This window comes from Tyto alba, unplaced genomic scaffold (assembly GCF_018691265.1).
Source record: "Tyto alba isolate M040663 unplaced genomic scaffold, T.alba_DEE_v4.0 Super-Scaffold_10, whole genome shotgun sequence".
Lineage (NCBI taxonomy): Eukaryota > Metazoa > Chordata > Aves > Strigiformes > Tytonidae > Tyto > Tyto alba.
In genome coordinates this window covers 28901133-28913823 of record NW_024881262.1, presented here as the reverse complement: position 1 = coordinate 28913823, position 12691 = coordinate 28901133, and the positions used below count along the sequence as shown (strand labels likewise).

General features: G+C 40.4%; 1 protein-coding gene across 1 annotated transcript in view; it reads right to left on the bottom strand.

Annotated features, from left to right (window-relative positions):
* Positions 1-12691, bottom strand: part of RYK (receptor like tyrosine kinase) — a 59844-nt gene that overhangs the window by 41598 nt on the left and 5555 nt on the right. Inside the window, exons 2-3 of the mRNA XM_032992625.2 lie at positions 2495-2616; positions 622-721 (exon numbers count right to left, since the gene is read on the bottom strand). Coding sequence (XP_032848516.2) covers positions 622-721; positions 2495-2616 — 222 coding nt within the window. The remainder of the gene's footprint in view (positions 1-621; positions 722-2494; positions 2617-12691) is intronic.

Sequence of the window (12691 nt, the reverse complement as noted above, 5' to 3'; positions counted from 1 at the left end):
AGGTGATATACAACCAAAACATCAATATACATTTTATCACCCCCTGAGTATCTAACAGAGCACAAGACAGTCAGGAACCATACTTGAACAAGCATGAATGATGATCATTTGTCCATTTAATGAAACAAATGCAACTGTTTCTAGTATGAGTTCTATGAAGGAGCTAGTATATATTCAAAATAGTTTTCTGCGTTTTAATCTTAACACTTTAATGTATTAACCACTCCCACACATCTTGAAATGTCATCTCTATAGGCTAAAGAAATGAAAAGGCATGGATTTTAAAATCCATGCAGTCGTTATTTATTATTGTTGAAAGAGAATGGGAACCTTGTGTGTGTACATATACATAAAAAAAAAAGTGTCATCTTTCCTTTCCAGGAAAATCTCTATCGTCCACTAAACAAGAGGAAAAAATATTACTCTCAGACTAATAGCCTCAACCTATAATACCCTTTTAGCAACGTCATAACTGTTGCAGAAGGCCTGTAAACAGATTAATAGAAAAAAATTACACTTTTGCACAATACTGCACACATTTTGGAAAAAAAACAAATTAGCACCAGAAAGCATTATTCGTATCAGGACCAGCTGTGCACTTTCAAGGGGTGGGGAGTTTACCTGAAAGTGTGCGAGGAACTTCTCCTTGTAGAGAAATGTTGGCGTGGGGCATAGCCATAGCCATGGGATTATCTACCTGAAATCCCAGTTTATACTCAACCTGTAACAACAGTTGGGAGACAGAAAACATGTACGAAATCTCTACAGCAGAAAAAAGAAATGCTACATAACTTTTCATAATTCTTCTTGAAATTAAAAAAACTAACTTATTTTCAAAGAATGCTGGTGATTTTAAAGTGCCCAAATTCAAAGTTTCTTATATGAAGTCTAAATATCAGACTTTTGTGGCAGTTCAAATTAAGAAAGCCTAAATAGAAGCCACTCTTGAAATTCTTGACAATTTGGGGCAGAATTAAAGTGCTATATCAAAAAAAAAAAAAAAAACACAACAACAACAACAAAAAAAAAAAAAACACCACAAACCTCACTTGCTGATACTTTTAAAAACTTACTTGTTCAAAAGCCAGTTTGCTAAAGCCATAGGAATTCAAAAAATTCCCCCTCCTCTAGTCAGTTTTATAAACTGCACAGCCAAAATTGCTTCCAGTTTATTCAACTATAGTCAAGATTTTGTTTCCACTTAAGAAGCTGATTCTGCAAATACTCATTCAAAAAAAGTACAGAGCCTATTGTAACTAAGTCACAAACTCTGTCGGAAATTCATCCTATCCCTCTACACTCAGCTGAATTAATTTAGTTTGACTTTGCCCTGTTAGGTTTTCTTCCCCTTTCAAAATATAATAGGATGTATTTATGTAATCAATTTATTTTTCAGTCAGGATGCCAAGGGCAGAAACATAACCCAGTTTTCGAGCTCCTACAAACTGCACTACACCCAGCCAGAAGAATTGGAACAGAAGATGCCGAGTGGTGCAATCACACTAATGGAAGCAGAGCTACATGAGCTCAAAAATTCCTATTCAAAATTCACGGGCAGGCTCAAGGAAACTCAGGGCAGGGACAGCGATGCAAGTAGCTCATGGCTGAAGTTGTAATAAGGAAACTCCTTCAAAGGCCCTACTCAAATGGCAAGTGACTGAACTGCCTGCGAAGGTGGAATGCAACATCAAGTAGAAGGGCTGGCTGACACTCTACCCATTGCTGTTGCAGGCCAAAATTCACATCTCTTAAGCTACACCTCAAAGGTAAGAACCCAGGCACAAGGAATCTTCAGATATTGCATCAGTGGAGTTGTTAAGTATTACTATTACTATTTCAGTCTTTCCTACTTAAGGACGGAAGAATAACCATCAGTCAAGTAAGAAAAAAAGCACAAACATCTAGCAGAGACTAAACAGATCATTTCGTATACAAAAATAAATTGTTAAATAACTGGAAATCCTTCAAAATATAAGAGTATACGCAATCTTTATGACAGCTGTTGCTGCATGCTCTGGTCATGGTGATTAAGTGAAATAAAACCCCCTTTCCATTTAATCAGGGCTTGGTAACAACATACTAGATGCCACTTTTATAGGTTCCTCTCATCGCCAAACATAGTTCCTGGAAATCTCTAAAACACCATTGCTCTACACTTGATTTTCAGAGGCTTCAGTTCATGGCTGCTCCTTCTGTGTGCTCAAGGCATCACCAGAAGAGATCTGACAGCCAGTAGCTTCTACATACATACACACATGTAGCCCGCAAGAAGTATACAATATTTCAAGAGAAGTGCTTAACCTTTTTAAACCAAGAAAGGAAGAGTTTGGATATGTATCATCTTAACTTATTGCCTGCAATCATACAAATAATTCTTTTGCACCCAACATGTGCTAATTTTAGCAAAGAAAAAAGCCATTTAAGTGTAATAATGGGTATCTATTAAGCAATACAGATCATGTATCAAGTACTCACAGAAGTTACACCTGCTTACCTTAGATTTAGCATGCCAGCTGAAGTGAAGATTGTTGGTCTCGCTGGGTATTAAGAGATTGAAGGACAATGCGTAGTGATTAACCACATCATTCCTCACGTAAGACAACTCTGCATCAAGACCTGTAAGGAGAAAGAGTAAGATGGGAAGAATGAGACTAGCAGTAACACACTGGAACAAACAACTCTCCAGCTCCACTCGTATTTGAATGTTTAAACAAATACTTCCTCAAATCCCTGAATTGGACTGCAAGTTTGAAGGTCAATGCTCAGGAACATCAGCCTTAACAAGAATGCTACAAATTCTTACAAAGTATCAATTTCAGAGAGATGCCACAGCCTAATCAACAGGCAAAAGTAGGAATGTAATGGGAAGAAACGCAATTTTTTATATAATCCTCTAAAAGAGTCATTACAGACTCTTCTGAAGGTAACCCCTGACTGCTTCTGGGAACCACAGGTCCATTTTTACTTTTATTTACAATTGTGCACACTCAACACAAACCGCTTTGGATTATCAGCTTGTTAATTGCAGGTAATTCTTCCTGAAATAGCTCCTTTCCTGAGACTGAGACTCTCAAGCACTATGGAATTAACTTCAAGGTAATTAGATCATAACACAAAGCACACAGGGAGAGGGAGGAATGACATCTCTACACTAAGTAATACTAATGTTTTACGTCTACCCTTTGCTTTCTGAACACTTAATAAACCTACAGAATTGAAATAACCACAAAACTATTTATTACAGAGCACTAAGGTGCATCTTCCTAACTAAGACACATACTCTGGTATTAAAAATACTGAAACTGCCATTATCTTTTGCAGCACACGTTCCAAGGTCACAGTGAATACAGGGTAGGACCCTATGGCTTGCCCTGGGTGTCATTGGCAGTCAGCAATAAAGCAAGCACTACAAGTTAACCCCCTTTCCTGCAGCTGTAAAATTAATCCCAGCTCCATATCCTCAGGACAAAACCATCCTGTATTTGTAATCAGTACCATTTTGTCTTGTCTCATACAGCTTTCTTCCATTGCTCCCAGTTAAACACTATCAAGGCTCAGCAATACATTGACACACTAAGAGAACAACTGGGCAAATCAGACACAGGTGCACGCTCCAAGCATGATCTACTCAGCAGGAACTGAGTTCAATTAAAATATTCATAGTACAATTGGCAACGTAAATAATGGAGTTATTTTTATTATGGCTAGAAAGTCAAGAAAACTGGAGAGGTTGTGACTCTAAGACAGCAGCAGTTAAGGCATCCTGAAGTTATTCCAAGAATCTAGGAAATCTGTGAAAGTTGCGGGTTTGGTTTTTTAAGGAAAAAAAAAAGATAACAAACTATGTAAGTAAGCTGCATTGGAAGAAAAGGAGAATAAGCTGGAGAGAAATAATTCTTCCTATGTAGTGCAAAAAACTGGGCACATATCAGTGCAAAATGCTGAATGTTTTCTTATTCCAGAACCTGATTTAATCCACCTTGTTTTCACAAGATACAGAAATGCAGCCAAGACATTCCTCTTCATTCTTGTTGCTGTTAATCACTTTTACTCCCTGCTGGCTCATTAGTGTCCTGAAACTTAATCAAATCCCATGGGTATACAATCACAGATACGGGATGGGGGTGGGAAAGGGGGAGAACGGTAGAGACTGGATGCATGAAAGGAATCAGCAGAATCCCAGTGAGAAATGCTCTCAAACACAGTCTTGAATGGAAAAAGATGCAGGTGATGCCTTAACAGCTGAATGTATATATATTGTCTCAGGCTGATTAAATAAAAAAGTCAAACCTTTCTTCTCCAATTTGTCCATATTTCCACTCAATAATAAATGGCAAATGCAAAAGCATATCCACTGGTAAAACAGAGACGAGGGGGAAGCACACATACACACCATGGAACAAAATAAAACTTTGAAAACACATAAAAAACCCAGCAAATTTCTAAAATCGCTTGCCAGATAATTTTCACGTGTGTACATGCTCATACATGAAATCTACCTCAGATTTGGGAAACACTGAAGAGGTGTGAAGAAGAGCTCACAACTATCAGACACTTGTCATTAGATCCAATCAAGAAGATGGGAAGCTTTATGGGCATAAACTTACTAAAGAAAGTATTCAAATCAAACACAGTAACTACAAGTTATTAAAAAAAAAAAAAAAAAGAAGGATGACAAGAGGATTAGAAGGTGAAACAAACTGGAGCAATGAAACTCCTTCTGGAATAAAGAAAACCTTCTCTTGCTGATAAATGGTCACACCTGCGATTAGTGGTTCACAAAAACATTTCAGAACTTGCAACATCTTGAGATTTTCAAGGTGATAATCCTTGATTTAATATAAACTTTGTAGAGAAACCGGTCACAGAAATCAAATGGGTACACAGCAATAAAATTGGCTGTTGCAAAAGTAATTTAAAAGGCAATTCTAATTGAATCTGTCAAGCATAAATATCTTGACATGCAGTAATATCTAAAGGTGTACAAAACCAAATAACCAAACTACCCTCCAGAAGATCAATCAAACCCTTAGGCTCTAACAGTGGTGCAACACTGAGTAATTTGATTATACAGACCACTAACGTTTTCATGCCTGTACTGCCATACAAAGCTACACACCAACAGGCAATGCCAATTATATTAATTCCAACAGCATCAAGTAAGAGCAGCATGAGAATCAATGTCAAGTTTTATTGCTTAAAAAAATTATGCTCTAACTAAAAGACTTGCTTATAAAAAATATTTAAGAGGTTTTGTAGTATAGTTCAACTCATAAAAAAGGCAGAAGATTGCCTGGCTTAGTATCCTGTTTCCATCAGGGGTCTACAAAAAATGACGAGAGAAGAATGTAAAACCAAAGTAAATACACAGTGACACTTTACCAGGAGATCCTCTGTGCTTCTAGTGCTTGTGGATCACAAACTTCCTAAACTAATAGCAGTATCTTCCAACAGCTTCTCACTAGATTTCTTTCTTCTTTGAATTTGAACAAACACTTTCTCAAACCTTGGAAACTGATAGATACATACTCGGGAAATGTTAACATTTCAATACTATAGGGTATTTTTTTTTCCTTTTAAGTTTATCAACAATTAAAAAATTTCCTCTATAGGACACCTTTTCCCATCAGTGAACTACAAACAAAATTCAATTTGCCACACACAGCTAAGAGCTTGTGTCCACACCAGACAAGCAAGCTCCCACCTCCCTACCTTCAATCCACCACAGTACAGTTTTGCTTCTGACCATCCTTCTACCCCTGATTTTTCATCCCCACACCACCTCCCCCCACCTCAATCCTAAATTCCTGAAGCACTTTGTTGATATAATTCATCTCAATCAGGCCAGAAAAACACACAAAAAAACCTGCAGTTGAACATGCCAGTCAAAAAAACCACCTTGCCTGTGTCCCAGGCAGGAAGGTGTGTATAGTGCCTGACACAAAGGAGCCCGGTGCCGACCACCAGCAGCGCCGGGAGCTGCACCCCGTAAGGGAAGGCACGCACAGGTAAGCAATTGCACAGGGCGCTGCGGCGGGCAGCGATGGAAGCCCGAGCTCACTGATGGGTTGCACGACCAGAGCCTTCTTGATGCGGGCTGCCATGGCTGTGCTCGCTGCATTCCTGGGCTTCCTCCGTTTTGTGAGCCTTCCACCCGGAGGAAGAGAAAATTTTCCTCTACCTGCAGAAACTGCCCAGGCAGCGCTGCAGCACTGTGCATGCTCAAGAGCTCCACAGCGGGTAGACTCCAGGCTCCTGCAGTTAATAAGTTTTAGCTAAGGTAAGGTATGCTTTTCTCAACACCACGTGGGTTGACACGGGTTAATTCTCACCAAGAAAATCCACAGCTCAGCCTGACAGGCTCCAACAGCCCTGCCTTGCTGGAGAGAGAGGATGAGGATACCACCACGAGCACACTGGGCAGATCATGGCCAGTGCCTCTTTTCCCACAAGTTCGGATCAAAAGGACAATGATCAGCCTTGGTGAAATGTCAAACAGGTTCAGCTCTGTTCACTGAGTACTGACTGTGAGCTACCTCTATTCAATCAGATTGCTCCTTGTTATCTACATACCTTTCTACACACAATGAAATTGTGCCTCCTCACTGCTTAGATTTCCAGACTGATTAAGTGCTATTATTAACTCTTTCTGGAGTAGACATTAAAAAAGCTTTAGGATTTTGCAGAAAACACTTTAGGCTCCATTACCATGACAATTTAATTCAGAATTGCTTTAATTCTGCATTTCATCTTTTTTCTTCAGACATGCATACATACACCTGCCTTGCAACGTGCCTTATTTAAACCTTCAGCAAGTCAAGTTCAAGAGTCAAGCTGGCACCTTGCAGGGAGAAAGAAAAAAAAAAAAAAAAGTGGAGGAACACTCCTCAGTCAGTTTAACTCCCTGAATTAATGAGGATGCTCAGAATCACACCATACGGAGGGCAAGACTGCAGCAGCATTGACTTAGATGGAGCTTATACCAACATAGTACTGTTACCTTATCCAAATAGTCCAGGCTGGTTTTCAGAGCATTCTTTGGGCATAGATAGCCTCAAAAGATGCTTTCAAATTAGGCAAGTCACTGTCAATACACAGCTGAAACCAGCGACTTCAATTTTTTAAAATGTGTAAATCTCTTTCAAACACAGCAGCAGCGTACGATATAATCAGCCTCCGTAGCAGGTTGCTGAGGAAAAGAATATAAAAACAAGGTTCATTTTCCCAACTGTTTCAGATTTCAAGAATGCTTAGTAAACTACTACACTCAAACCCCCTGACTGGTAGCAGGGGATGGAAGATGTAATTCTGCAAGATGTCAGTTCCTCCTAAGGTGCTGAATACTTTCACACCTTGCGCTTTAAGTAGGGCAAATACGGCAGCACCCTGGCACAAATCCAAATTGGTATGCAATGTTTTATGTCATATATGGAATGATAAAAAGAGAAAACAGGTGGCTCTAGAAGAAAAACACAGACACTTTACTAACAGCTAGAGAAAACAGGCAGTTCTTCAATTATCATTTTCTAGGCAAAGCAGTAAAACATAACAAAAGGGGTAGAGAACCTCACAAAGAAATACCAAAAAATTGTTGGGTTACACGAACTGCAGAGGAGGAAAAACAGCTTTTCAGAAACACCTCTATTGGTTTAAGCAGTATACTGGCAATCAGCGATGAACAGTTTTAAAACATCGGCTGCAGTTTTGCTTTGGCAAGCCTCCTTAAACAAGTCCATATGCAGACAACGCACAACACTAAAGGATCTAGTTTCTCATTACTTGGACTTGACTAACCTACACCAACCCACGTGAAAACAGCAAGATCAATGCTTTGCTTTGATTTCAAGGCAAAAACGCCACCCTTTTACCCAGGCAACCCCTAAATCTCATCATTAATTTCTACATCTTTGTACCTCCCACCTTTGGGCGCAAACTTGAAAGAATAAATTAAAGTTGAACACAAACAAAAAGGTAAATTTAAGCAGCACCACAGAGAAAAATCTGTCATTCTTTGCACTGTTTAACATAACAAAACATCTGAAGAAGCTCAGAAAGGAAGGAGAGAGGCCAATTTTCATTCCCAGATGCAAAAGATGTTGGGCAGCCCTTGTGTTCATGACAAAATTGGATCATGTCAGTCTAGCAGCCTAACAAAACACTTCTTTTCAAATGTCCTTGTGCGAATGCAGTCTAGCTTCAAATCTTTTTAAGCAGAATATACAAAAGAAACTTGCCTCTATCAGCATGGGAATAATTAGATTTTATTCTTATGAAGCAAATCTATCCTACAACATGCACCACTAATAACACATTTTTCTTAAATATGACAACAGTGTTTAAGCTGGGGTTATGCTTCATTACTTAATTACTTCAAATCATCATAACAATTCTGGCAGATTTTGTCTAAAATCACGAAACAGAAAATGAATGTGCAATGTAAGAGTTAGATGACATTGTTATGAGACAAGGGCTAATATTCATACTGCAAAAAGTAGTATTTCATTAAGAGCAATCTGGTAATGATAGCTGACATAATTGGCTCTCCCAGCTGCCTACCCAACCCTCTGACAGATTCCTGTCCGTGAACAGAAGTGACTAAAATTAGTGACTGTTTTCTTACTACACTGGTCTGTAATTTGCAAGTTTCTTCATAAGCAGCTGCGAAATCTCTGCAGTGGGACATCAAACCACCACAGCCTTCACAGAGCAAGCCACTCCTGCTCCTGACTCACAACCACTGAAGTAAGTTAATTGAGAAGAGTTACACAGTTAAACAAGTTATTATCGTTATATAAATATTCTACTCATTCAGAGGTTTACATGATCCAGAGAATGCCGCCTCCACTCCAGAGCAGCTCATCTGGGTTAGCCCTCTGGCCAGACCAGAGCCTTCCACTCCAGGGTGAACATCCACATGAAAGAGTATGAACCTCAAGCTTCAATATCCCTTTCACCACCATCCACCCTTCCAAGTCTGTGCAACCCATCCCATAAACGCACAGGATTCTCCCAGCACTGGACAATTTACCTCGCTGAAGAAAGGTATTATTTTTTTTTCCTTTCCATTTTCCTTTCATTAGAAGTGCACCATAAGTCTGAAACACTAACTTTAAAACCTAAGCTTTCCTTTTTTGGCAACAGGCTCTCCAAATGTGCACGGGAAAAATTCTATTATTTTCACACCCTCAGCCTAAGCACAAGGAAATATGGCTGAAAAATTACAAGTCAGCTCTTGTAATAGTGCTGTGATTTTCCCAGTCAAAAATCAATCACCTAACAAAAATATGTCAGATGTCATTTGGACTTGTGAATAACGTGCATTTGCAGTATATGACCTTTTTTTACTTGTTTTTTAATTATGCATCCACATATTGATTCAGTTTTTCCTGCAGACAAGACTATAAGATACAACAGCGTAAGTCATCTTTAGAACCACGTCCCTGCCAGTGGCCATGACTATTTCAGTAATGGGTACCCAACTGAGTACAAATAAAAAAAATAAAATAAAATAAAAACAAAGCCACAAAAAACAACACCCAAACTTAAATCACACACACCCCTCCCTCAACACATCAGAGCTCTTCGCCTCAAAACTCATGTTTCTAGTTCTGTGACTGATGGGACTGCTGAAGGGATAACACACCCTTCACATCTGTTGAGATGCTTTGGAAGGCTTCCATCACAATGACAGTAATTGTTTAATGCAAAGCCAAGCTCCATGCAAACTGAAACAGGTCTATTCGCTTCTGTGGCAATCTCTACACTCAAGAAAGCCACGGAGCTTAGTATTTTTTCTTTTATTATGAATTACTCTACAACACCAAATAGTTTTGAGAGGATAAGCATCTTTGTCAACCTGCTCAGCTTCACTGGTACCGCTGGCATTATGTATTCTGAGCAGTTGCAGCTTTTCAAGCCTACTAAGCAGCAGCTCCAACGCTTATGTTACTTCTCTTATCTTTCCCAAGCAGCCTGGTGAAATCAATATACTGGTTAATTTAATTACAGCTATTCAACACCCAGTAAGCGGCAGGGAAATTCTAAAGCATCACATTAGTTTCATGCTGTTACTTCTGCTCCCAGATCTCCAAAGCAGTCAGTGCAAATATGTGAGTTATCCGCTTGAAAGAAGGACAAAGGCAGAGATGGAAGAGAAATAATGCGTTTGAAGCCTCTACCATCGTGCCCTTTGTAGCGCCACAAGGCATTTTCAGAGAGTGTTAGCATTCATTCTTACATGGGATCTGCTGGTGCTGCTGCCATTCAGGGCAGAGGGGGGAAAAAAGGGGGGGGGGGGGGGAAATCAATTCATCAGGCACAACTCATCAAATGCATTTCACCCTTTACACACTCCTGCTTTCGCAGTTGAGCCCTCAAGTACAATTTTAATACTGCACATTAACTTACTAGAGGAATAGCCTCTAACTAAAGACCCTTCCACTGCAAGAAAAGCAGGAGCCTCGGTGATATTTCAGTCTGGACAGCTTCAGGTAGGAATTAGTCATCAAGCAATTCCATTTTGTTAGAGCTCAAAACAACTGTGAACCAAAATACATTTGGAATTTGTCTCATTCATTCAGCTTTTCCAGTATCCAAACACAACTCTGAGTAGCCAAAGAAAAAAACGTAAGACTTCCCAAATTCTTCATCTTTTAAAGTACCCACACACCAGAGTGTACAGCAGAGCTGCCTCCGCAGCTCCCACTCTAAGGAAAATGCCACCTTGGGATTTTCTTCATGCCTGTGAGCATGATCCTCATCTCTTATATTTCCCTCTCTCCAGGTGGTGTTTAGGAGCAGTTTCAGTCCCTGCCTTCCTCCCAGTCCTGTGAGCCCCTCTTGCTGGCTTTTCTCATGCATGCAGGGAGCTCTTTGCCTCCATTTCCTCTCTCTTGTTCCCATTCTGTCCACAAACTGGAGAAAGAGAGCATGTATTCACAGAGGTCAAACAATCAGCAGTGATAACTAAGATACTGCCAAACAGAACACAGGTGTAAAATCACAGCAGTGAAGAATGCAGCTTTGGGATTTCCTCCCCCTCCAGTCAGGCTAGCCTAGAGGTCAGATTTCTTCCAAGCCCCTGACACACAAATGCTACAAGAGCCACAAACATTTATCACTAGACAGACCTTGGCCTCTAGGGAGCTGAAATGGCTGCTTCCTCCCAGGGCCGAGTGCAGCCGGAGCACCGCACAAGGAAGCCAAGGCGCCTGCTGCCCATGCAGTCCCCCCTGAACCGCCAATTTGCAGAAGCAAATTGCTTTCTCCGGGTAGGATTGAGACACAGCCCCCAGCATTTTTAAACCCCAACACACACACTGCTGTGATAAAGCAGGCCACAGAAATCAACCACCCATCTCAGCAATGCTGAGTAGATCGATACACACAAGGACTTAACTATTTCCTAGACTTGCCTCTTAGTAGCAGTCACACGGAATAGATTATTTCAAAGCAATCCTAACCCAGGCAAGAAGCTGCCCTTGCTGGCATCATTCCTGATGGCATTCCACAGGTTATTTCAAACTTCTAGAAGAGTACTCTTCTGCCAGTTTGCAAGCATTATAAATATCCCAGTGGATTTATATGACTACACACATCTCCAGAGAAACAGCTATCCACACGCTTTTTGAACTTTGCAGATTAAAAGCGAGGTAATAGAATGGAGAAGGGCAGAGGAACCCCAAACGCAGCTTGTTCTCATAAGCCTCAAAACAATATTGACATGAACCCTGGTACTCGGTAAATCAGACGGACAAGCATCAAAGCCCACTGAAAGGCTTCAAAACGAAAACAGATTGCTCAGCTCCGCGATGCAAGTAACTTGTCACAACCTGCTGCAGCTTGCAAGCAGCCAGATGTTGCTGCATGCACCTTCCAAACGCTCTGCCAGCCTAAATCCCTCCATACCTCCAAAGCAGGCTTGAGTGACAATTCGCCTGCAACACTAAAAAGCCCATCTAATACGCACCAATCACAGACTATCATTAGGCTAAAGGGCTTTACAGGGCCAGGCAATAAAGTACTTATCCTAAAAACAGCACTTCTAATTAAGTGGCATATATTGGAATATTTTCAGGCCATCACCAGCAATTCCATTTTGTCACCATGCATGGCATCTGTCAAGATTAGGAGCTTGCTTTCCATCCAACAGTGTGCACCTACAGTAATCATTAAAATTACGTCCCTTTCGAATGGTAAAATGGAGCATTAACATGCAGGGTTTTGCATTTCTGCGAAGACAGGCATGTGGGCCATAGCAACACAATACTTACTTTTGCATACAACATGCAAAAAGCTACCATTCTTCAAAGTCAAGCACTTAAAAGCTACATAATGAAGATTTAAGAACATGTACACAACAGAAACAGATTCTGAACTGCAGGTCACGTATCACAGACGCTTGCTTCAAGACCTTAGGGTACTCAAACATCTGCTTTTCAGTGGACATCTCAGTCATCCTCCCGCAACTATACAGAGGCTCTTCACCGCATTTTTTCTGTGCTATTGAGGCACCACGTACAAGCACCTGTAAGTTAAGGAAATTCAACTTGGGTGCTACTAACAAAACTCATTCAGAGCACAGCACCAGCTCACTGGTGGTGCTCTGGGTTGTAATGCTGTCAAAGACAGGTGGGAGTAAGCTTTTAAAAAGGCCCTGAAGCATTTCAAGAATCGCAAGAAAGAAATACTT